This window comes from Conger conger, chromosome 3 (assembly GCF_963514075.1).
Source record: "Conger conger chromosome 3, fConCon1.1, whole genome shotgun sequence".
Lineage (NCBI taxonomy): Eukaryota > Metazoa > Chordata > Actinopteri > Anguilliformes > Congridae > Conger > Conger conger.
Window position 1 is genome coordinate 58111650 of NC_083762.1, and position 27227 is coordinate 58138876.

The 27227-nt window shown below is 42.6% G+C and overlaps 2 protein-coding genes across 6 annotated transcripts; both read right to left on the bottom strand.

Annotated features, from left to right (window-relative positions):
• Positions 1-974: 974 nt before the first annotated feature.
• Positions 975-3357, bottom strand: LOC133125296 (helix-loop-helix protein 13). Of its 3 annotated transcripts, none has more exons than XM_061237119.1 (3): positions 3228-3357; positions 2522-3058; positions 975-1628 (listed from the first exon to the last, which is right to left on the bottom strand). In XM_061237119.1, the coding sequence occupies exons 2-3, from the start codon at positions 3036-3038 to the stop codon at positions 1591-1593; spliced, it is 555 nt and encodes a 184-aa protein (XP_061093103.1). In that variant the 5' UTR covers positions 3039-3058; positions 3228-3357; the 3' UTR covers positions 975-1590. The 3 variants fall into 3 exon arrangements, with proteins under 3 accessions (XP_061093103.1, XP_061093102.1, XP_061093101.1); XM_061237118.1 differs by having other exon boundaries at positions 2522-3070; positions 3228-3326; XM_061237117.1 differs by having other exon boundaries at positions 2522-3273.
• Positions 3358-16568: 13211 nt separating this feature from the next.
• Positions 16569-26226, bottom strand: asb1 (ankyrin repeat and SOCS box containing 1). Of its 3 annotated transcripts, none has more exons than XM_061234987.1 (6): positions 26132-26226; positions 24859-24960; positions 23043-23184; positions 21291-21593; positions 20329-20711; positions 16569-19304 (listed from the first exon to the last, which is right to left on the bottom strand). In XM_061234987.1, exons 2-6 carry the CDS (start codon positions 24953-24955, stop codon positions 19171-19173), a joined length of 1059 nt encoding a protein of 352 aa, XP_061090971.1. In that variant the 5' UTR covers positions 24956-24960; positions 26132-26226; the 3' UTR covers positions 16569-19170. The 3 variants fall into 3 exon arrangements, with proteins under 3 accessions (XP_061090971.1, XP_061090972.1, XP_061090970.1); XM_061234988.1 differs by lacking the exon at positions 26132-26226 and adding an exon at positions 25645-26097; XM_061234986.1 differs by lacking the exon at positions 26132-26226 and having other exon boundaries at positions 24859-25089.
• Between the last annotated feature and the right edge of the window lie 1001 nt (positions 26227-27227).

A 27227-nucleotide genomic window follows, 5' to 3' on the forward strand; every position in this document is an offset into this window, starting at 1 on the left:
TTTATTTGCGGCTGTTGTACTGCCAGAATCGTTTGTCCCTAAACAACACGTGCATTGACTGTCAGTGTCAACACCAAATTGGTCTGTGGGATGGAGACATGGACACACCAGCTCTGCACAGTAGACAAGAAAACTGTTTTCTGTGTGACAAAACTATATAGGACCCCACCCAGCCTTTTTCAGAGATGATGTATGATAGTCCAATGAAGAGATCAAGAGAGACAGGGAAATGCAAGGTTTAAAGCCAATGTACTATTATTACTAGTAGTAGTACAATATTTTGTAAGTACTTTGTATGAAGTTCACAGGCATGTGGTCACAACATCTAATGTAAACTCATCATGTTCTGAACAGAACACGAGGAAGAGGCCGCTTCCACCAGAAGTTAACGTCTGTTCAATAATAGTTTTTATCCTGAGGAATGTGGTTCATGGTTGCTTATTGACTACCTCAGACATTGAAACACTTTCATTGATGTGAATTTCCTGTGTTCAGAAGTCCATGTTAGCTCTCGATGGTCCAAACACCACCATATAAGCCTGCCTGGTTCATAGTCTCTCATCAGTAACAGCTTCCCCACCATAATGTCACAGTGTAGCACTATTACCATGCCACAGGATGCTGAAATGGAACACAAATGTGATTCATACCAAGTCTTTATGAAAAACGGAAAGGAATTATATTTTACACACACAAAAAAATCAAAGCTTATCTGGAAGTAATTTTTTTGTTATTCATCATGAAAGTTTCACTGTTCGGCACATGGTGAGCTAACTTGGTGTTCGGAACATGGTCAGTTTACGTTACTTCACAGACTAAAATAAAAAGGATGGAATTTGCGTCTGTGTATGTACAGATGAGATAATATAATAAAATAACAACACAGGGCTACTTTTACTCAAGTAAGTTTGTTTTAATTCCTTGAAATACGTTACGAATATTTACAGGTTTAATCAAACATTTGTGTAGTTAGTCACAGGAAACAAAAGGACACACATAAATACATGAGAAAAAAAATTGGGAGGCTTATACAGTAGCAAATGACTGTATCTGTACTGGTCCAACCCAAATACGGTCACCTGCTATGTAAGTCTCACATCTCCTTTTTTTTCCATTGTGATTTTTGATCCCCATGTGGAGATATAATGCCTGTGAAGCACTGTATTTCAATTAATTTTTTTGTATAAATAAATGTATAAATAAATACACAAATACATGTATAAATAAATAAACAAACAAGTATGCTTTAAATGTGAACACACTGATCACAGTCACTTATTATTCGTATCATACCTGCAGTAATGCTTGTGTATGTTGTGGTGTGTATATCAGTTCATAGACAAATGGAACACCCTCTCTCTCAGGGCCCAAACCTCACCTCATTATTTAAAACAAGTCAAGCAAGTTAAACAGAGGGCCTGATCTCTGAAGATAATTTAATTAGAATATAAAAGACTCTCGGCACACAGCAAAATGTGCAGACGCTGTGACCTGGTGAGAAGTCTGCAGCTGCCGGCCAACCCCGATGTGATCCCACGGAGCAGGAGAGCGCGACACTCAATGGCGTTGTTATTCAGTTTGCGCAGAGACTTAATCCCACTTTATCCAGGAGAGCCGGGCCGTCAGATCTGAAGTTACATGGAGACAAAACAGAGCGTACAGAAGGCTTTAATTCCACTTTAATAGTCATTTAACAAGTGGCACATTTGGACCTCTTGGGGGACTGCATTCACTCATTAAAACACTCCCTGGCTGAAGAGTCTCCCACACTGTTGGTTCACTAAAGTACACAGAGTATTCAGTACCCACTGAAGACAGTGAGAATACTTATGTTTTGGCAAAGCGAGCTTTCGAGCACAAAAGCAAAGGGTTAGACAGCTGGGAATAAAACGCACAACAAATATAAACAAAGACAGACTGTTTAAGGGCAGGACAGCTCTTGTTTATGTGAAATACAGAAGCACAATTCACAGCCAATACGTTTAGCGGTTTGCTTGCAGAATTAGCATACCTCCCCATTTAAAAATGCTAATAATATGTACTGCAAATAAAGGCAGGGTATGTTCCAGTGTGTCGTATACAAATACAATGTTTTTATTCTGATTCCTCGCAGATAAAATATGATTTATTTTCATTATAAAATTAATTATAAGCTGGGTTATAATTATATAAGCTGAAAACAAGTAAAATATTTCAATACATTTTTCACAGCGAACGAACACAATTAATTTATGACACGTTCTTAAGCGAGTCAAATTAATTCTACTTTTTTGATTAATTGGCTGGTATGTTACGTCAATTTTAATTCTACATTGTATTTTGAACGTTTTATCTCGGGTACATTATTGTATTTCCTATTAGGCTGTATAGAAAACGATCAAATTGTCATAATACAGTACTGTTCTTTTCAATTGTATTACATAAAACAAACGCGAATCATACCGAGTGTATGAATTGTTGTTTCAAAAATATTACACAACTTTTTGTCAAAAACCTTCGTAGTTAAAATCCATGCTCTTACCGCTCGTGTTCCATATCGCGTTGGTCTGATTTTTGTAGCCATTTTTCATGCATTCGTCCACGTATGTCTTGGGGTCGCATCCTGACATAAGGATTTCTCTTAGGAGGGCGATGTAGGCAATTGCCAGTCTCAGTGTGTCTATCTTAGAAAGTCGTTTCTCATATGGAAACGTAGGCACGTGGCAGCGCAGTTCCTCAAACGCAGAGTTAATGCTCAGCATCCTTTTCCTCTCCCGGATGTTGGCCGCGTGGCGCTGTACCTTATAGGGGTGATGCGGTGCCAGTCGACGCTGCCTGCGTTTACTGATCTCATGAGGCTCGTCCGTCGAGGAGCTGTCCAGTTCAGCACTGAGTCCCAACTGCGGGGACTGGGAGTCTAAATCGCTGAAGGTCAGCTGTGCGTCTGGGAACACAGACTGGCAGCCGAAAGAAGACCAAGGAGACAACTGCCCTGTCAGGGTTGCACAGTCCACGAGTATACTGTCTGGCTGAGACTGGAACTGGAAATTTGGATCCATCTGGCCCCAGAAAGCAAAATCTGACGCAGCATCTTGGTCAAAATCAAAAAATATATCCTCCATTCTAATACAAATTATTAGTAGACCGTAACGGATATCAATAGAGTATCAGAGCCGGATGTTTTAGTAGTGGGACCAGTTAATGTATCAACACGTTCGCATTCGGTTGGAAAGTAAAATGAAGCTCACCGGGTTATCTACCTGTCACCTCTGGGTAAAGCTGCTTGAGTTTGAAACATCCTGAGGGTTAAATAGCTCCAGGGCTTCTGAGTCCCTCCGCGGGGATGCTCGTGCCTATTCAACACATTGAAAAGGACCTCATTAGGACACGTGCCCTTTCTTAATAGATCACTCATTGGTATTTAAATAGCGGTGGCTGATACAAAGAAATCAGTTGATCTTCAAATTAGGAACAGGAGAAAAAAACACGTGTCCAATTATGAAGTTCGCTTGAGTTGTTCCTCCTACAGATTAACGCAGTGTACTAACATTTAGAAAGAAAACCTGCGGTCCTGTTCGACATTCACACTTTGAAAAGGCCAAGTAGCCTAATGACTGAATGGGACTGCTTTTTAATTCTTAATTAGAACTCGACCAACGCTGAACAATACTGTCAGAAACATATGATCGTATTTCTTTGTACCAAGCCAACGTAACACATTAAAACAAGGTTAGGTTTGCAAAATGTTGAATTGATTAAAATAAATAATGAGTCTCCTTCCAGGCTTTTCATTGAAAGATTCTCAGGTGATTAACAGATAAACTATAGATTTTACGTACGCCTACATATCTATGTTTGAGGTTTTTACTCGTGGTAAAACAACACATATTATCCTACTAATAATTTTATTTCGTTAGTGACTTACAACGTACTCACAAATCCCCATATTATCCATAACCTATCCATGAAAACGAACAAAAACATATAATACGACTAATCGTTCTCCAGAACAAGAGAATGCGAGTACCTGTTCTCATGCATATGATGATAGTTGATGATGGGGTTTTTTTTCTTTCTTTTTTTACGACAGTCAAATAATATGTATGTAGTGGACGATGGTGTAATGGAAATTGTCTCACGACTCGAATCCTTTTTGTAGGCCCATTCTTTTCCATGGAGGGGCGCGTCATTTTAACAAGTTATTAAGTGGGGATGATTCTAGCATGTTCACTACATTACACTAGGGGAGACCGGGCCACAGACTAACACGGGGCATGTTTAAACATGGAGATACCGCACAATTGCATTTGTGCAATTACGAATGATGGCTTTGTTTTCACTCATGTATTATAGCAAAACAGGAATCGACAGGAATGTCATGGAACTGTACCGATGGTCTATAGGCTAGTCATAGCAAAGACATGCATCTTCTTTCTGGATTAAAACTATTTGCTCTAATGTGTGTATATATTTTTTAATTGATCGAAAATCTGAACGTGTTTAGTCGTTCCCCCTTCTCCAACACGTTTGATAATTATGTACCATGACATCCAGACCAATAGACATACCAGTAATAATACACGTGCATTGATTTCCTTGACTGATTGATTGATTTAATTAATTGTGATGTTTAACCTACATTCTGGTAATAAGGGCGAAGTTGTTTATTTATCAAATATGTTTGCCGACGGCAGGCTTCCATCAGCATCACTGTAAGACGAAGAGAAGAGAAGATCCCCCAAGAAAGGCCAGGAGCGCAGTAAATAAACCGATCAACAGCCATCCTAAGCTTACCATTGAGACTATTTACTGAACTCTTTGAATAGACAACACTTGTCGAAACGGCTGAACAAAGACAGGTGAAGACGAAGGATGGATATCGTGGACATACAAACCCAGGGAGCAGAACCCTGAAAGTTTCACATGAAAGTTTTCAAAATATTATAATTATTATTATGATGATGATGATGATGATGATGATGATGATGATGATGATTATTATTATTATTATAATTGTTGTTGTTGTTGTTGCTGTTGGTTGTGTTTTTGTTGTTGTTCTTATTCTTCTTTCTGCTGTCTAACAGCCTCTTTCTTGGATCTAAGATGAAAAGTGATACATGTATTCAAGTAAAGATTTTACATGTATTAATTCGAAAATACTTACACGTATAGGCATAATTAGACAGACCTGAAAGGTAAATAATCAATTTAATATATGTAAACCAATAAATGACCAATCAATTCAATTTAGATAGTAATCTCAATTTGATTGTGATGGACTGTGATGTGAAAGCGGTCCTTCTTTCTTTAAGATACACTTTTTACAGTCTTACACTACACTTTAGGCTACACACATAAAAAAGTAACAGTGACCCAAAAACGTATTTCTGTATGCTATTTACTATATCTGCGGTTTTTCGTGTTGGTGTGGAGAACGTCTGTGAGAAACGTGGTGAGCAACGAATCGTTTATCCTTTTGTTTTCCATCTGAAATATTCTGGTATAGGCCTATTGCCTGTCAGAACCTTCTGCCACACAGACAACAGCTATCCGGCTGAAGTAGTTTTAGTGCTGTCAAATGCAGAACCTGTCCTGTCAAAGCGATGCTGTTATTCTCGTGAACCGACAAACTCAAACCTTTCAAAGGAAAATGTCAAAGGAAATACTCACGAGTTATAGAACGGTGACGCATTTATTTAGGAAATGTTTAACGTTACAATTAATAGTATCAGGCAGACGTTGACTGAAACTTGGCCAGTTTGCCAGCAGCCTAATGGGTAAACAACCGCAGAAAATCAGAAATATTAACAGAAGTATCCGAGCCCGTTAGATAGCGAGTAATCACTACTTTTCAAGTCATCTCTCCTAACGTTTTGTTTTAGCATACATTTCATTTTAAACAGAAAACTATAGGATAGCAAGATTTGAAGCCAACACTCTATTCAACTCTGAGCTGAGCTTCATGTCTTAACTTAACATGGTATTCACTGACGTCATTTCATCTCCATGATGACTTCCTGTCCTTATCATAGTTCTTCTGCATCCGGCTGTGCAACAGAACAGGTTTGCATTCGCCTCTGGAACATGGACACAGACTGAGTGCACAGTACCTGGAGCTCCAGAGACACAACAGCTACTGAACCTGCTCCTGTGCAAAATCACCAACAGCACCACCTGCAGAGGGCATTGGAAAGGTGCTAATCTACACCCTCCAAAACTGAGTACATGGGAAAAGTGGTAATCTGCTCCCTTCCAAATTGAGAAAATGGGAAAGGTGCTCAAAATGTAGGACATGGGACAGGCATCAATCAGCACCCACCAAAACTGAGGACATGGAAAAGGGCTGTCTGTCTGGGAGCCTCCATCCCTGTACTGCTATGGCTTCTTTGGGGGCGAGGAAGAGTAAGGCATGGGGCCTGTCTGGTGTCCAGACCATCATTCAGAGAGTATGGCTGCCGGCCCATTCCATCTGTATGGAATGGGATTGAATGCGTTCTAGCATGTGAAAATATTGTCTTTGTCATTTTTATTCAAAAGCCATCTCACCAGAGGGCATGGATCTGCAGGCTTTTTTATCTGCTTTATGATTCCGTCATTGCTTTAGCCACATCCTTTTCAGAGCTGCACTTTGAGAAAGATGCTTTGGATTAGGGTTTTTTTGGGGAATGAGCTCTGGAGCTGAGGGGGTTTAGGCTGGTGGGCGACATTGTGGGATTCAGCAGATCCATCACTGCACACACACTGCTGAACGAAGACTGCTCACTCCACACACACTGCTCATCCATGACTGTTCACTGCACACACTGCTCATCCATGACTGTTCACTGCACACACTGCTCATCCATGACTGCTCACTGCACACACACTGCTGATCCATGACTGCTCACTGCACACACACTGCTGATCCATCACTGCTCACTGCACACACACTGCTGATCCATCACTGCTCACTGCACACACACTGCTCAATCATCACTGCTCACTTTACACACACTGCTCATCCATCGCTGCTCACTGCACACACACTGCTGATTCATCACTGCTCACTGCACACACACTGCTGATCCATCACTGCTCACTGCACACACACTGCTGATCCATCACTGCTCACTGCACACACACTGCTGATCCATCACTGCTCACTGCACACACACTGCTCATTCATCACTGCTCACTGGCTCACGTCATACATATACAGTGGGAGCAATAATTATTTGATCCCTTGCTGATTTTGTAGGTTTGCCCACTTACAAAGAATGGAACTGTGTAGAATTTTAATCATAGGTACATTTTAACATTGAGAGACAGAATATCACAAAATAATCCACAATAACAACATCATATACATTTTATAAATGTAGTATCTTTGCATGAAATAAGTATTTGATCATTCTGGCTCCCACAGACCAGTTAGTTTTCCATTAAGAAGCACTCCTAATCTCAACTCATTACCCAAAACACCTGTGTCAACTCGTTACATCGTTATGTAGCTGTATAAAAGACACCTGTCCACACAATCAATCAGATTCCAACGTTTCCACCATGGGCAAGACAAAGGAGCTGTCTAAGGACATCAGGGACAAAATTGTAGACCTGCACAAGGCTGGGATGGGCTACAAGAAAATAAGCAAACAGCTTGGTGAGAAGTTAACAACTGTTGGAGCAATTATTAGAAAATGGAAGAAACACAAAGTCATCGCCAATCTCCCTTGGTCTGGGGCTCCACGCAAGATCCGCCTCGTGGGATATCAATGATCATGAGAAAGGTCAGGGATCAGCCCAGTACTACACAGGAGAAGCTTGTTAATAATCTGAAGGCAGTTGGGACCACAGTCACGAAGAGAACCATCAGTAACACACTACACCGTGAAGGATTAAAATCCTGCTGCGCGCAGAAGGTTCCTCTGCTGAAGAAGGCACATGTACAGGCCCGTCTGAAGTTTGCCAAAGAACACCTGGATGATCCAGAGGAGGCTTGGGAGAAGGTTATTTGGTCAGATGAGACGAAAATAGAGCTATCTGGCATCAACTCGACTCGCCGTGTTTGGAGGAAGAGAAATGCTGAGTACAACCCCAAGAACACCATCCCCACTGTGAAGCATGGAGGTGGAAACCTTATGCTTTGGGGGTGTTTCTCAGCTAAGGGGACAGGACAACTTCACCGTATCGAGGGGAGGATGAATGGGGCCATGTACCAGGAAATTTTGGGCGACAACCTCCTTCCCTCAGTGAGCACACTGAAAATGGGTCGTGGATGGGTCTTCCAACATGACAATGACCCAAAACATACGGCCAAGGCAACAAAGGAGTGGCTCAAAAAGAAGCATATTAAGGTCCTGGAGTGGTCTAGCCAGTCTCCAGACCTAAATCCCATCAAAAATCTGTGGAGGGAGCTGAAGCTTTGAGTTGCCAAGCGACAGCCTCGGAACCTTAAGGATTTGGAGAGCATCTGCAAAGAGGAGTGGACCAAAATCCCTCCCAAGATCTGTGCAAACCTGGTGAAAAACTACAACAAACGTCTGACCTCTGTGCTTGTCAACAGGTTGGTTTCTCCACCAAGTATCAAGTCCTATTGTTCTTTGGATCAAATACTTATTTCATGTGAAAATATGATATAAAATTTATAAAAATGTATATGATGTTGTTATTGTGGATTATTTTGTGATATTCTGTCTCTCAATGTTAAAATGTACCTATGATTAAAATTCTACACAGTTCCATTCTTTGTAAGTGGGCAAACCTACAAATCAGCAAGGGATCAAATAATTATTGCTCCCACTGTATTTGACTGATATCTGTTTCATACATTTATCTACATGTTTATGTATTTATCTAAATAATGAAAGCTACTAAATCATAAAACATTTAGCGTATACATATAAACATTATTTTGTGATAGCACATTTAACATTCTGTCATTTCAAAGATCATGAATTTAGGACAGATTAACATGTTTTTGTTAAATGTGTCAGCTGCAGGCTGTGGCAGATCTGACTTCGGCACAATTGCTCCTTCTCTAATAGCTGCTGAGAAATGTACCTTCCCCCCCCAAAGTGATGTCCCTGTGGTTGAGTGAGACTATAAACTGGAGGACACTGGGTCTGTCTAGAGCAGTAGTAGACCTGACTAGAGGAGATGGCAGGCGACAGAGTGACTAAGCAATAGGGAGGCCTGCTAGCCTTTGGATCCTGATGTGAACATTAACAGGAGGGGGAAACTGCGCATGTGGTACACATTTAACAATAAAAATGCACACCCTCCTTGGCACAATTCCTGCCCTTCAAACACAAGCAAAAAGAAAAGCAATGTGGTGTTTCCTGTTGCATGCAAAGAGTTCCCTCCCAACCACTCTCCTTTTTATCAAAGAAATATGGCGGCCATTGCTGGGGGATGTGGAAGTGCCTGCTGATAAATAAAGAAATATCAGAAGCTGAAATGTTTATGTGGCTAGTCATAAAAGTGTAATGGAACCAGGCCTGGCCTTCTTCCCACTCCATCCAGCCTGAGACAAAACAAAATAGACAAAAGCCAATAATTACTCTGCATGACCAGCCTATCACACACTGAGTTCATATGGACCTCCTTCGACTGCACTGGATCCAAACAAAAATAAATCATGCTGCTTTGTGGACTGATTTAACTGGACTGATTATACTAACAAAGCTTGACAGCTCTAGTAATAAACAGACACATTTCCATAACCCTACTACTCTGGCGATATACATGCACACACAGAGACACATATCCACAACCTGAGTTCTCTAGAGTACGTCAGTAAAGTTTGCTGCAAGCGAGCTACCTCTGGCTGCTGAGAGGGACCAGATGAGTTTTGTTCAGATTGGGAATTTCTGGTCATCTGACAGGACATCCGGTGTTGGCTAGCAAGGCAGGGTCTACCTCTCTCCACAATTTTAACAAATTGAGATGGTAGATCTGACGTGATCCTCCCCTATCAGAACGAATAACATCATAGTCCACATCCCCTATCCGCTATGTAACCTCAAAAGGTTCTTGCCACTTGGTAATACCAGGACTTTGTCTCCCGGTTTGAATATTCAAAATTGTGTTCCACTGGCTCTGATGTTCTTAAGCCTAGAACAAATGTCCATCCATCCATCCATCCATTATCTGAACCCGCTTATCCTGATCAGGGTCGCAGGGGGGCTGGAGCCTATCCCAGCATACATTGGGCGAAAGGCAGGAATACACCCCAGACAGGTCGCCAGTCCATCGCAGGGCACACGCACCATTCACTCACACACTCATGCCTACGGGCAATTTAGACTCTCCAATTGGCCTAACCTGCATGTCTTTGGACTGTGGGAGGAAACCGGAGTACCCGGAGGAAACCCACGCAGACACGGGGAGAACATGCAAACTCCGCACAGAGAGGCCCCGGCCGACGGGGATTCGAACCCAGGACCTCCTTGCTGTGAGGCGGCAGTGCTACCCACTGCACCATCCGTGCCACCCCTAGAACAAATGTTCACATGCAATTTCACCATGTGAGTGTAGCATTTAATTTTTTGACTTTGGCTTGGACTCTTCTCCCAAGTTTTCTTCAGCAGGTCCAAAATGCCATGGGGCCTTCGCAAGTAAAAGGAAGAAAACCCTGTAGAGGCTTGGGAAACCTCTCTTACTGCCCGGAGGGTGGAGTAATCGGCCAAGGCCCCCAGCCAGTATATTCAGGGCAGCTCGTTGTGCCTCCCCTGACAGCAACGGTAGGAGGTGCTGTGCCCACTCTTCTACCAGCCAGTTCCACACCCTGGCCTCCCTCTCGAAGAGCTTGATGAATGCCCATCACCCTCACCGGACCTGGGTAAAAATAATAAAGGTTAAATAAGTCGAACCAGACTGTTGCTTTCACTCTGTCACTTTACAGCTCTGCTGCTTGTCTCTCATGAACACAGCTCTCTCTTGCCGTCATTCCCCAGTTTCAGCTACCTACTGCAGAATAGAGCGCACATTTTAACAGCCTGGACTCATTCAAAATGTAGTCCAGGTGTGTGCCTACATAGCCAGTAGGCATGGTCTTCTGATTCAGACGCAGTCTCTAGTCAGACGCAGAGAATACTGTCTGACCCATCCCATGTCCTCCATAGTGAATATGAGCTCTTGCCCTCAGGCAGACGGTATAAGGTACCTAGATGGAAGCTTAACCGGTTTAGATATTCGTTTGTGCCTACTTCCATCAGAATTTTAAATACCATATAGTTTGTTAGATAGTGTCATGTGTGTTTGTTAGATAGTGTCATGTGTATTCAAGAGATGGTGCAATATATGGGATGGTGCAATATAAGGGTTAGTGCAATACAGTATATGGGATGGATGGTGCAATATAAGGGATGGTGCAATATATGGGATGGTGCAATATAAGGGTTGGTGCAATACAGTATATGGGATGGATGGTGCAATATAAGGGATGGTGCAATATATGGGATGGTGCAATATGATTAACGTGAATATGCAAGACTGTTGTTTGTGATTGTATGTGTTCTTTTTGTAATGTGTTATCTTCTTTGTAGAGCCATTGATAAGCTGTATGTAGCCATGAGTCCAAGACAAATTTCCCTAAGGGGCTTTAATAAAGTGTATCGTATCGTATCGTATCGTATCGTATCGTATCGTATCGTATCGTATCGTATCGTATCGTATCGTATTCCTTCCTTCTCGCAAACTGCTCCTTTGCCACATTCACATAAAGTGAAAAATTCAGCCCTAACAATAACTGTATGACATCATGCTCTTATTCATTACTTCACTTGCATACTTTTCGGGAAATGATGGAAATGGAAAATTATTTTGGTGCCTTTAACAAGAAATGTGTTCTCCTCTCTCCTCTCTCTCTCTCTCTCTCTCTCTCTCTATAAATCAGCATAACTATCAGAGACTTCCTAAACCATAAACCCCCACCAACCACAACAGCAGTGTGCTTCTACACAAAATCCAATGTCTGGGGAGAGGGTCCTCCATGAGCAGTCATGCAATACTACAGCATTCCCACCGGCCTCTGCAACTTTCCTCCAAATTCTATTGCTCAAAATGAACACCAGCTATGCACACTGTGCCTGACTCTAGCAGGGTGTGTGTTATTCCTTTATGTCTTATGCCTCAGCTCATTTTTAAAGTGAACTACTGGTATGTCTGTAACACAAGTGTCAGTGATATTTATTTTGCACTAAAATCCACAGCTTTTTATATTGTAATAATTGATAGTATAATAACAGCTAGGCTCGATTTTATGATGCCATTGGCCACAGTGAAATGAAATGGCTAAACACACAGAATTTACTTAATGTAAGAAAGTTCCTTGATGAGACGGCTTGACTGCATAAAAAGGGAAATAATCCCATGGTGTGTGCACGTGAAAACAGGCAAAAAAAAATTTTTATACAAAAGTTGATTGTGATGAACTACACTTTTGGTATACATCTATATGTATGTCATCACATTTGTCATTTTGTGGTTATTTGTGGGGATGTTTGCCATGGACAATGGGAATTGAATGTGTAGTAAATACACTAATACACTAATATTTCTGTTAACAGAAATATAGTAAGATTCCCAGCCTTAATTATTGTCCCAGCCCAGCCGTGATATATCATACCTATGAGTATGCATGAGTTTATGTATAATTGTGTGTGTGTGCTTATACACTGTATTAGGAACACCTGTACACCATGCGATTGCAGTCATGCAATTATCTATTCAGCCAATCATGTGGCAGTAGAGCAATGTATAAAATCATGCAAATACAGTTCAGGAGCTTCAGTTAATGTTCACCAGTCAGAATGGGGAAAAATGTGATCTCAGTGATTTTGACCACAGAAATTGTGTGATGCAATCATATCAACATGGAACAGAATCGAGAATTTAGGCTGTTTTGAGAGCAAAGGGAGGCCCTACCCAGTATTAGTATAGTGTTCCTAATAAAGTGGGTGTATGTACATTTATATATGAGTGTGCCATTTGCAGTGAGATTTTGACCATGCACACCATCAACATGTTTGGTGGTAAAGTGAAATACAAAACGAAGCACCTTATACCTACTGTCAAATATGGCAGTGGGTCATTGATGTTTGGAGATGTTTTGCTACCAGTGGTCTAGGGGTACTATTTAAGATTAATGGCACCATGAATTCAACAAAGTACCACAAAATCTTGGGAGAAAATCTGATCACCTTTGCTAGGAAGCTGAGTCTTGGCCATAGGTATTTTGTCCAGCAGGGTAATGACTCCAAGTGTACAGCCACACAGATATAGTTAAGTAAAAACAACAATCATGTTCTGCAATGGCTACCTCAGTCTCCAGACTTAAATCCCATGAGAAATATGTGGACTGACTGAACTGTCCATTGACTGTTTAATAAAGCACACTGCTATACACATGTTGGAAAATCAATCTGAGGTGAATAAAGGTATTATTTGCAAATAATTCTGGAGTATATGAGTGTTAATACTGTATACGGCTATTACTACAAAAGATGTGGGATCCTACAAAAGTAGGATCCCACATTAAATTACCTGTCCTACACAATACTACAATAGCCTGTCCTATAGGATCCTTGCCGATACTGACCTGACCTGTTTTACAGTAATCCTAAAATAGCCTGCCTGACAATATCAAATATCAAATTGCTCTATAGGGACCTACAGTACACAAATGTGTTCTATAGGATCCTATAGTTCACAAGCCTGCTGTATATGATCATACAATTAACAATCATGTCCCACTGGGGAATTAACGTCTGCTAATCATATCATAACTAATTGTGAAGAGCTGTAGCATAGACTATAATACGGCGTACTACGCTGAGATATTGGATTCAACAACGCGAAAATATAACTGGACGCAGCAAGAAATCGTCAATTACATCAAGCGGAGTATTAAAATGGAAGAATGTAAGAAGAAGAAATCTAGCTAGCTATTAATTCCTCCTTCCCTTCCACTAAACAAACTCCAGACGAATGTGAGGAGAGATTATATACAACGTAGCCTACTTTCCACATCATAGAAAATGGAGATTTTGATTCATAATGATAATCTCACAGCCACTGGTAGCCTAAGTCCCAGGACCGATAATCGATACTCCGATACTCATCTCATGATCGAAATGTATACAGAGACCGTCAATAACTCCAGCAACCCAGGGAACTCCCGCAATCCAAGCCTCTAGCTTCTGATGGATGGTTCCGAGATGCGTAGGGAAATCAGTGAACTGCCTGACATCGGAACTGTCAAAGCCTTGATAGTGTCATGAATAGCTCTACTGACTGCTGACTGTAATGGGCCCAATTCATCACTTTTTTCCAGTCGCCGAACCGTAGTGGCATAACTTCAATTTATGCTGTGGGAACATTATTACGTTCAGTAGTAGAATATACAACATATTTTACAGAATACACCGACAATCAAGACGCTACTTTTTCAATAATTCCGTGTCATCAGATATTTCCGATAGGCCTAAGTCCTTTCTTAGTAGAAAAGTGCGTGGTCTCCACAGCCATCTGCTGGCAACTCCTAACCGACATACTGTAAGACATCTCCCGAACTAATTAAGAAGCTAAGACAATTTTTTACATTATGTTACTAGCTTTAATTAATCAGAACCAACTTAAATTAGAACACAGCAATACAATTGAGTAAATTGTGGTTAAAGTGAATTAGCCTGTCCTATATGGTCTTATGGCAAGCTAACTGGCCTAACCTGTAGAACATATTTGTAAAAACTCAGAAATGTTTATGAGAATTATGGGCAAGAGTGACCTGGCCCAGGAATCTGTTCTGTCCAAGTCTATCCTTGGACCCACAATTACAGATGGAGAAAAACAAACAATTTAGTGTATCTCTTTGTGTGTACAATACTATATAATCCTGTTTTGTTGTGTACCAGTGTGTGTGTGTGTGCAATCACCTTTTCCCTGTTTTCCTTGGTGCAGTCCTAAATTAAGAATCTGATTGGTCTCCAAGGTTGAAGAAGCTGGCAGATCCCAGCAGTTCCCAGGCCCTGCTGTTCAACTGCCTGTGGTTTACTGGGAAATGTGGTTTCATTGTCATGACAACTAAGAAACCACATATTTCAAGTTTACAAAAAAGATTGATTCAGGGACTGGTGGCATATAAAGTTACATGAGAATTCTCAGACATCTTTGTACCTCAGAGGAACACTAAATAAAATACAGGACCTATTTATGGGAGTAAATGCTTACAGATCTCATGAATCCAATTGTATATTAACCACAGTGTAATGAGTAAGTTCTCTATCAACGGGAACAGAAGTGGGCTACGTATTCATCCCTTTTATAAACCACATATTACTCATTACTTTGGCTGAATTTCCTGTCGTAACAATGCATTGTGCAAAGTGACCTGTGTCTTACTGAATGCAGAAAGCTTTCCGAGACATGCCAGGTTCTTCCTGCATAGAGAAATATTTGGCGTGCAGCAAAGCAAGATTTGCGAGTGCCAAAGCGGGAAAAAAGGAAAACAAACAGTTAAAACTACAAATAAAATATGATTTATTTTGCAGCACAATGTTGCCCTCTGATAAGAAAAGGAGAGAGAGAGAGAGAGAGAGAGAGAGAGAGAGAGAGAGAGAGAGAGAGAGAGAGAAACATGGAAGCAAGACAGCATGCTATCATGTGCAAAAATGCTTGGCTTGTTGGCATTGCCACCCACTATTTAGAACTATGAGCTGCAAAGGTATCTGTTGGGAGGAAACAAAGGCAGATGAAATTCCATTGTTTTCTTTAATGCCAATGTGTTTTCTAGAGTGTTAATAACAGTGTTTATAATATTTGAGTCCTTATCATTAGGAGGTGGCACGGATGGCGCAGTGGGTAGCACTGCCGCCTCACAGCAAGGAGGTCCTGGGTTCGAATCCCCGTTGGCCAGGGCCTCTCTGTGCGGAGTTTGCATGTTCTCCCTGTGTCTGCGTGGGTTTCCTCCGGGTACTCCGGTTTCCTCCCACAGTCCAAAGACATGCAGGTTAGGCTGATTGGAGAGTCTAAATTGCCCGTAGGTATGAGTGTGTGAGTGAATGGTGTGTGTGCCCTGCGATGGACTGGCGACCTGTCCAGGGTGTATTCCTGCCTTTCGCCCAATGTATGCTGGGATAGGCTCCAGCCCCCCTGCGAGCCTGTTCAGGATAAGCGGGTTCAGATAATGGATGGATGGATGGATTATCATTAGGAATCAAGTTGTATAATTTTGTGTAGGGAGGTCACAGCGGCTTGTTTGTACGGAAACATTTTGTCAAATCATACATGGAAAGTTCTCAGTTTGGCGACAGTTATGATTTAAATAAACAATAATATTAAGCTATTAATATCACAAGAAAGTTTGCTTCTGGGGTTTTCTTCCAGGTCTCCGGAAGAACCTTGAGATAGCCTTGCAAGACTCTTCCGCAAAGGAATCTAGTTTTTCCCTGACCAACATTATTTCTCAGGTCAATTTTCTGTTGTCAAAATGGTGGGGAGTTTTGGTTCAATTTATTTGTTATTTCTTTCAAACAAGACTCACCCGTGGTGGACAGCAAATTACTGGTTAGCTACTGGTACCAAGTCAATGAAAATGATGCAGACAGAACTGAGCATTCAGCAAGTCATGTTTATTACCTTCATAAACACCTTCTCTGGAAGCAAGCTGAGAAAGTCTGAAAATTTTCAGACTTTGCGACCAAAGCACACAAACTGTAGGTTGCATATAATATTGAGAGTGTGAATAAAGCTGTAGAAGGACTGCACTTCTTACACTAACTGAGATGTATTCTCCACTACACTAATGTGGGGAATTTTCACAAAGGACAGAGGGAGCTCTCATTGAGGGAACTGGCTATGGGGGAACTCTGATAGAGGGATCTAAGGGGGAACTCTGATAGAGGGATCTGTCTAAGGGGGAACTCTGATAGAGGGATCTGTCTAAGTGGGAACTCTGATAGAGGGGTCTGTCTAAGGGGGAACTCAGATAGAGGGATCTGTCTAAGGGGGAACTCTGATAGAGGGATCTGTCTAAGGGGAAACTCTGATAGAGGGATCTGTCTAAGGGGGAACTCTGATAGAGGGATCTGTCTAAGTGGGAACTCTGATAGAGGGGTCTGTCTAAGGGGGAACTCAGATAGAGGGATCTGTCTAAGGGGGAACTCTGATAGAGGGATCTGTCTAAGGGGGAACTCTGATAGAGGGATCTGTCTAAGGGGGAACTCTGATAGAGGGATCTGTCTAAGGGGGAACTCTGATAGAGGGATCTGTCTAAGTGGGAACTCTGATAGAGGGATCTGTCTAAGGGGGAACTCAGATAGAGGGATCTGTCTAAGGTGGAACTCTGATAGAGGGATCTGTCTAAGGGGGAACTCTGATAGAGGGATCTGTCTAAGGGGGGACTCTGATAGAGGGATCTGTCTAAGTGGGAACTCAGATAGAGGGATCTGTCTAAGTGGGAACTCTGATAGAGGGATCTGTCTAAGGGGGAACTCTGATAGAGGGATCTGTCTAAGTGGGAACTCTAATGGAGGGAACTGTCTAAGTGGGAACTCTGATAGAGGGAACTGTCTAAGGGGGAACTCTGATAGAGGGATCTGTCTAAGTGGGAACTCTGATAGAGGGAACCTTCTCGGAGGGAACTCTAGCATGTTTTTTTCTGGATTTGGGTGTAACTCAGCATCTTGCAGCCAAGATTTTTACTTCGCACTCATTTTTTAAACACAATTTCACAGTATTACAGAGAGAAAAAACATTGGGTTTCATTGAATGATACTGGAAATGCAGAGTTGACTGTAAATGTGCAATCCAGGGAACAAACCAAACACACAGAGCTGCATGAGGAGATCTCTGTCTGCCTGCTCAACTAGAGTAATTCTAACCATTCATCAAGAGAGCACATAGCAATCATCGCTGTTTGCGACATTTATTTTAAAATAACGATGTACTCATAATATCCACGTAAAGTAACTTTAAATTTCCCATTGATCTTGAAAATTTTCTCAATAATGGGAGTCCTGAGGCAGATAAAAGGTTGTGCTCATTGTTATGTCACATATGAACTATGTCATTCCAAAATGGTTTGCTTCGAAGGCAAAATAAAAACCCCAAGGGGAGTGTTTGTTTGGACAAATGTTTATGAACCTGTTTTTCCACAGTCACTGATTTGCATATTGAAATCAGTCACAGTCATAATGGGTTAATGGCACAGCCCAGGCATAGACCTGCCATGTCTAGGCTAAGGCCAGCCAGTGTTCAGTGTTTCCAGCTTGTTTATCTGGCTCTCGGTTAGTGCAAACCAGGTGTGTCAAACTCGAGTCCTAGGTGAACGCAGTACACCAGGTATTTCTGGTTTCCTTTCAATCACCAGCTAAATAAGGCCTTGAGAGCAAGGTTGACAGTTCAGCCAATCACTTAAAGAACAAACTGAAAACCAGCAGATACTGCGGCTCTCCAGAGGCAGAGCTTGACACCCCTGGTGTAAATAGTGCTTTAAAGGGGGACGCGGTCGGATGCAGCAGATAGATTCGCCCCTGCAGACAGACAACACGGAACGTGTGGCCAGGGAGGTACAACTCAAAAACACTGGGAGAAAGCTGGGGCAGAGAAAGAAGCAGGAGCTAGGGGCAGAAGGCAGGAGCTGGGGGCAGAAGGAGGGGCTGGGCATTGGAGGCAGGAGCTGGGGGCAGGAGGCACGGGCTGGGGGCGGAAGGCAGGAGCTAGGGGCAGAAGGCAGGAGCTGGGGGCAGAAGGAGGGGCTGGGCGTTGGAGGCAGGAGCTGGGGGCAGGAGGCACGGGCTGGGGGCGGAAGGCAGGAGCTAGGGGCAGAAGGCAGGAGTTGGGGGCAGAAGGAGGGGCTGGGCGTTGAAGGCAGGAGCTGGGGGCACAAGGCAGGAGCTGGGGGCAGAAGGAGGGGCTGGGCGTTGGAGGCAGGAGCTGGGGGCAGGAGGCAGGGGCTGGGGGCGGAAGGCAGGAGCTGGGGTCACAAGGCAGGAGCTGGGGGCAGAAGGAGGGGCTGGGCGTTGGAGGCAGGAGCTGGGGGCAGGAGCTGGGGGCAGACGGCAGGAGTGGGGGCAGAAGGCAGGAACTGGGGGCAGTAGGCAGGAGCTGGGGACTAAGAGTAGGGGCTGGGACAGAAGGCAGGAGCTGCGGGCGGAAGGCAGGAGCTGGGGGCAGAAGGGAGGAGCTGGCGGCAGAAGGAGGCAGGGGGCCTCAACAGTTGTCATGCAGCAGGAAGAGTTTGACAGCATCGGGCAGAGGGAGAGAGGGGATGTATGCCAGGCGCCGCTTCCCCAGGGCTCTCCGGATGGAGATGCGACAAACATGGCTCAGTCTCTGGGGATTCCCTGGAGGAGAAAGAGCAAAGAAAACAGCAAACTGAATCGATTGCCCTGCTGAAAAAAACAGCTCAAGCTAAGTTTTGAAACAGCCGGTACCTGGTATTTCAAGCTGGTCATAGCTGCATTTTACACCAGGGTGGACATAGTTTAGAAAGGCAAGACGGGCTTTGGTAAGAGAGGTGAACCCAACAGTCACTCTAACAGAGCTTCAGAAGTTCTCTGCAGACAACCTCAGACTGGAGTGGCGGTTCACCTTTCAGCACAACATCGACCTGAAGCATACAGCCAAGACAACGCTGGAGTGGCTTCGGGACAAGTCTGATTGTCCTTGAGTGGCCCAGCCAAAGCCCAGACTTAAACCCCATAGAACATCTGTGGAGAGACCTGAAAATGGCAGTTCACAGACGCTTCCCATCCAATCTGACAGAGCTCGAGAGGATCTGCCAGGAAGAGTGGGATAAACTGCCCAAATTCAGGTGTGCAAAGCTTGTAGAGACTTACCCGAGAAGACTCGAAGCTGCAATTGCCACTAAAGGGGCTTCTACAAAGTACTGAATTAATGGTCTGAAACATGTTTTCACTTTGTCAGTGAGTGTAGATTGATGGGCAAAATTGCACTTTTACCCATTTAAAATCTACAACATAATAAAGTGTGCAAAAAGTGAAAGGGTCTGAATACTTTCTGAAGCCACTGCAGACCTGCAGCATGTGAAGCAGACCTGGGTCAAATACATGATTGCTTTGAACCGTGGAGCAGTTTTTCTCAAAAACAGTTTGGTGGCAGTTAGGATTTAAATAAGCAATAATATTAAGCTATTAATATCGCAAGAAAGTTGAGATTCCAATTTTCACAGTCATGCATAAATACCGAAAAAGTGTTTCTGGACGTTAATAATTCCTAGTGAATTTTAAACATAGTATATCATTGTTCTGCATTGACCTGCTTGTGAATGCCTCAAAAACATAGGGACAGGTATCCCCCCGCACCCATGATTCACACACAGATATGGGGTTGGGGGAAAGGACGCACTTCTGGACTCCTGGAAGATGAGCAGGGCCTCGGAGTTGACCCTCATCCTGCCTGCGGCGTCAGGGTCGGGCACCTCCCAGGGCACCAGGGCGGGGTTGGCCCCGTGACCTATCAGCAGGCTGACGAAGGCCGGCTCGCACCCGTGTTTCAGCACCGCGTCCAGCAGACAGGAAGCCAGGCCCCTGCACAGGGCCTCGCAGCTCACGGGGCCGGTGTAGTTGTAATCGGGGTTGGCGCCGGCCTGCAGAAGCAGCCGGAAGCACTGCAGGTGGTGATAGGCGGCGCTGATGTACAGCGGGCACACCACCAGGGAGGACAGAGTGCGGGCGCCGAACAGGGGACTGGGCATGAGCTGGTGGTCCACATTCACATCGGCGTTGAACCTGCAACACAGTGATATAGCACTACAGACTGCACTGTTACTGCAGTGATATAGTACTACAGACTGCACTGTTACTGCAGTGATATAGTACTACAGACTTCACTGTTACTGCAGTGATATAGTACTACAGACTTCACTGTTACTGCAGTGATATAGTACTACAGACTTCACTGTTACTGCAGTGATATAGTACTACAGACTGCACTGTTACTGCAGTGATATAGTACTACAGACTGCACTGTTACTGCAGTGATATAGTACTACAGACTGCACTGTTACTGCAGTGATATAGTACTACAGACTGCACTGTTACTGCAGTGATATAGTACTACAGACTGCACTGTTACTGCAGTGATATAGTACTACAGACTTCAGTTACTGCAGTGATATAGTACTACAGACTACACTGTTACTGCAGCGATATAGTACTGCAGACTTCACTGTTACTGTTTTAGCCGTAACAACCGTAGTAAATCTTAGTAAACCTAAGCAAACGCTCTAATGATTACACTGTCTGCACAGCTGTTCAGTGGAGGCCATAGCACATCATGCCAGCTTTATCCAGGAGGGATGGCGTCACCTGATGAGTTCCCGCAGGATGTCCACCCTGCCCACCCTGGCCGCGTGGTACACCGGCGTGCTGCGGTGGTGCCGGCTGCCGTTGGGGTTAGCGCCAGCCTCCAGCAGGATCTTCACACAGTCCAGATGGCCATTAACCACAGCCACATAAAGGGCAGTCTGTCCCTTCACGTCCACCAGGTCCACCTCCGCCCCCTGCTGGATCAGGTAGCTCACACAGGCCCCGTGCCCGGCAGTGGCCGCGATTCGCAGCGGGGTGCAGGGCAGCCAGCCACAGCACCACACCGATTTCTCATTGATCCGACTGCGTTTGGGGGGAGACGTAGAATTAGTGTCAGAAGATTTTTACATTACGTTAATGGCATTTGGCTTATCTTATCCAGAGCGACGTACAGTTGATTAGACTAAGCAGGAGACAATCCTCCCCTGGAGCAATGCAGGGCCTTGCTCAAGGGCCCAGCGGCTGTGTTGTGGCTACACCGGGGATCAAACCACTGGTCGCAGTCATGCACCTTAACCACTGCGCTACAGGCCGCCCTATAGATAGTAGAACATGCAAATTAATCCACTAAAATTCTGATTTCATAACACATGACTAGTTATCATTACAAAGACACACGAACACACACAGGCTCACCACATGATCTGGGTTGAGTTAAATTATTTGGGTAGGTAGTTTGTGTGATTGGTGCAGGGCCTCCCTGCAGCAAAGTATGACTGATTCAGGACCTCAAAGGATCTGTTTGAAATTGGTTATGAAACTCAATGCTGTAAAGTATGATTGGTTCAGGGCCTTGCTATGTGAAATTGTAATTGATTCAGGGACTCAATGCCTTACAGTACAATTAGTTCACGCCCTCTGTGTTCGAAATTTTGATTGGTTAAATGTGGGTATGCACTGTGCAATATTTGCCATGGTAATGTATTCCTGTACAAATTATATAATAATTATTTTATTGTGAACCAAAATCAGCCATCAGATCACATACTTACTGGTGGGATGTTTTAGTGAAATTTAGCCTCAGACAGAAGACTAGCAGTGTCAGAAATTGCAGGCCACATTCTTGCTTCTACGACTATAGACTGTAAAAAATCTACTGAACAGCCAATAGGGACACAGCAATGCATGATGTAAACAACTTCTGTCAAATAGACAGTAATGACTTTTATTGTATATACCAAAGTTATATGGAATATGTTGTTCACTATTTGGGCAGACTAATTACCTAACCATGTTGACAGAATTGGTTGGAATACATGACATTTTCCAGAGTTCACTCTGTAGAATCAACAGTCTATACTGTTCTCTCTTCCCAAACCATAATTGGCTCCAAAGTCTTCTTTTTTTATTTAAGGCTTTTACTCCAATGGCTTGTTTCTGTTTTTCAAGACACCATCCTGCAATTTTGTGCATCAATTTCAGATTATGTACTGTAAATGTAGGATAGAATCTCAAATAACTCTTTGGATCTTATTGCACAATCTGACTCCAAGACAGCTATACTGAGCAAGATATTATTTGGGCTACATAACACAATCTAACATGTAATTGCCAGCAGATGTTGCACAGTGTTACCTGCCTTAAGGGGCTCAATTCTGTAAAGTACAATTGGTTAAGTGCCCCACTGTTTGAAATTGTGATTGGTTGAAGGACACATGCTGAATAGCATGATTGTTTCAGGGTCTCACTGTCTGAAATTGTGATTGATTCACAAACTCAATGCTGTACAGTATAATTGATTCACAGCCTTACTCTTTGAAAGTGTCTTCCTGCAAGAGGGATTTGAGGGTGTCCAGGTCTCCCACGTAAGCAGCGTTGTGGAGGCGCATATCCTCACATGGCTCCAGGGGATTATCACTGAACTGCTCCTGCAGCCATTCTTTCAGATTACGACCTGCACAGGAGACAGAGTGGAGAACATCACCACTACCTATTCAATCCTGCACTATCACTGTCTCATCAACTGATCAACACTACCTACCAAATCCTGCACTACCACTGTCTCATCAGCTGATCAACACTACCTACCCAAGCCTGCACTATCACTGTCTCATCAGTTCATCAACACTACCTACCCAAGCCTGCACTACCACACTCTCATTAGCTGATCAACACTACCTACCCAAGCCTGCACAGTGGATTTTACGTTGGTGAGAGAAGGAATTTATTTTTATATTTTTACTGAGTATTTGATCATATGAATTTAATAGATTCTGATTTATGAGATTATATAAACCTTCACCAGCATAATATCTTGGATTTTTTTAAATCAATTATTCATATTGTTCTAAAGTTTAACCAAACAACAGGAGTTTTGGTTGTGATAACATTGTTGCAGTTGTGAACAAATTGTTGCGACTTTTATTGCTTACTACCACAACTAAATAATAACACCTCTACTCATAAATAAACTTACAAAAATTAATGTCACAGGCAATACATGTCTTTACAATACACTTTACAATACAACGTACAATGTCGGCGACAGAATGAATTTACACTCACTGAGCACTTTATTAGGATCACCTGTACACCTACTTATTCATGCGATTATCTAATCAGCCAATCATGTGGCAGCACTGCAACGTATACAATCATAGATATGGGTCAGGAGCTGGAGTTAATGTTCACTTCAAAAGCAGGATGGGGGAAAAATGTGATCTAAGTGACTTACCTAATAAAGTATTTTTACTGGCTACCACAAGATGAGAGTCAGAAAAAACAATGTCAGACTGCAATTGGAAAAGCTAAATAACCGCAAGATACACCTGAGACACAGTTAAAACCCAGATCATTTTTATGAAAACATTCGGATGAGATTACTGAACATACTGAGCGACCACATGCGAGGGAGCAACTTGGTCAATGCCCCCCCTTTGTCTAATATGGGAGGTTGGCTACAGTTTTTCCAAATTTGAATTACCCGCCCATTGTACCTCGTCCAATATTCACACCTTTCACTGCTGATGAACTTATCTGTGCAGAGATTGCTTTGGGCAGCCACTAAGAGAGAGCACATTTGCACATTTGTTGGGTCTTTTTTTTCATGGTACCGATAAAATTTTAAATTTAGCCAAACAGTTCACAACTAAAGATTTCTGCCAACACATTTCAGCATTTATGTTTAACTTTCTTTATTCAATTCAATGCTGGCTGTACAGTTTGTTTTATGTTAATAATAATGGATGGTGTAATATTTGAATGTGGCTTGTGAAAATATTTTTTCACCTTTAAGCATTAACATTGCCAAATTTCTAGTAATAATACGGTGGTTGTAATAGCAGCCTTGTTAGGAATCTCACTTATTGCACATGGTAAGTTAAATTCTATACGTGAAATCCTAAAGATGAATAATAATTTCGCCCATTCTGACACTGTAAATACTTATTTCTGATATCTGTCTTGTTGATATCTGATATCTATCTATCTGTTGTTTCTGTCCTTCAATGATACAGTGCTGTCTGCCTGTAACTCTCGAAAGAATCTGTAGTACATGTCTCGGAAACACTCCTTAGGTTATGTTATCAGGGACCAGAGAATGATGTCATTCACCAAAGCTTTCAAGTACCTGCCGCTGTGCTGCCGGGTAGCTCCGTGATAGTGACCAAGGGATAACCCATATTGGGCGGCTCATCCACGTCTCCATCATCTCCGCCGTCAGCCATGTTCCCTAAACAAGCATATACGTTTTATGTTAGCAAAACGACAGCGTTTACATACAAAACGTGCAACGACGTAGCGTTTAATACAGATAGGCTATATCTACTATATAAGGACATCAGGAGCGTTCGTCCACAGAATCAACATGGAAGTACAGTGTGAAGTCCCTCCTATCGCTTGGACTTCCTGCTCCCTAACGTCCCTGACTTAAGGTGGAACGCCAGAAAGAGCTGCTCAGGAGAGCGGATTGTAAATGTTATTTTATTTCAGTTTCTAGACTATTATTAACAGAGCTCACTATATGCTATATTTGGAGTCTGTGAGTTTAAAGTAGGTTATTCCAAGAAGTAGGCCTGATCTAATTTATATCATTTGATCAGGCCAATCCATGAATAAGAATACATATTATAAAAGTAGACACGCTGCTAAATTAAACGATATTCATTATCTTTGTTCGTGTTGATGTCACAAAACATTATAAAAGTTATAGGCTAGCCAATAGCCTATGCATATGCCTATGCATCAAGAAAGTAACGAGTTATCTACATGCAGATTTCGGACAACTGTGATTTGAGGTTTTAAGGGTGCGGAAACCCATTCAAAGATGTTTACATGGTTACATGATAAGCGTTGTAATATAGGTGGAGAACGATGTCAGATTGTGGAGATATTGCATGTCAATTATTTAACCTACATTTAGCTTGTGAACTAACTCATGTGTGAGAAGGCTAGAAAAAGTCTAAATAATTCCCATTTCAGTCAGAATAAGCTACTTCCTCTGCGCCGTGTAGTTCTGGCGGACATAAAATCCACACAGCTGGTGCACTTGGTTGGTCTCTCCGATTTGGTTTTTAGCTTTGGAAGGTGTGTCCATGTTTCCGTCCCTGGTGGGAATTAGTTTCAGAAAGCAGCGGAGATATGGCTTTTTCTACCAGACGACAGCTGAACCGCGCACCCACGGTTTGAGGCTCTAAAAATAAACGCGAGAGCTGCAGTCTCCGTCCCTCATAGATTTAGACCGCGGCCAGGCAGGACTGTAGTTTTGTCACCGCTTCCAGAAGTACATGGAAAAACTGTATGATCTCAGTCTGTACTACAGTTGAGGAAAGGCTTGATATGACATATTTATCATATGGTAGGATATATAATATTTCCCTCCAATGTCCAGAAGTCCAACGTACAAGTATGCTGAATACGCCCCCTGCTGCCGGCTCGAGATAGTGAAGACAACTAACCGGAACAGCCAACAGTCGCTGGAGCAATGAATACTGGTACCGTGTTCCCTTGGGTGACGTGAAGCTGTCTGGGCACTGCCCCTGCCAGTGTACAGTCAAAACCGATCCGCACCTCAAAATTTACCCAGATGTGCCTTCAGGATCTCACTTCCAGTGAAACGCTCCTGTAATTCTGCATGATTTGGAGTAATTTTACGTACCCTTTGGCTTTGCCAGTGTAAAATAATGTCACAATGTGAACTTGCAACACATTTTATTATTAAATTCGCACATTTCACAGGTGCAAATATATTGCACAGTATTATGAGCTCATGTTTGGACTAGCTAGCTGCAGATGAAATTATTGGGGAATTGGCCAGATTGAGTTACAGGTAAATATTTATGCAAATGTTTGTACCATCCTATCAACAGGAATTACAACTGAGTAGTTATGAGATTGAACACAATTAAACTTGTGTTTGCAGCGTAAAATGTCAATTAGTCAACATTGTGTGAATCAATGTCTGGCAACATTTATGTAAATCCAAATAATGTAAATCCAAATGCAATCCAAAAACAATGGATGGCACCAAACAATGGATGGCACCACTATTGAGTAAAATAATTTTAAAAAATTGACTGAACCTATACAGGTATGTGTGATCAAAGATGATTGGTTACTATTGTCTTTTTTATGACCCCTTTCTCCGAAACACTGGAAATACATTTTGAAATTGAGCTGTTGTTATTTAAAACAGCTGGATTTAAATTTGGCTCCTAAAACAGCTGAACCATTACAGATTTCAAATAAGATGTAACAGACCATGTAGCCAAAGAGCTGTATGTAACAGTCATATTATACATATTAAACAAATTTTTACAAACAAAGGTGTGAACATTAAAAACAAACATTGAAATTGACTTTCCATAAAAAGAAAAAAAATTCAAATGTACAGGCATAAGGTTGTGTTTTTGCTCCATCTGATTTGTGTTATTTGTAAAGACTACATGTGCAGTATCTAAATTCAGCTCTATCGGCTTCAGTTTAATAAGGTTACCTGTG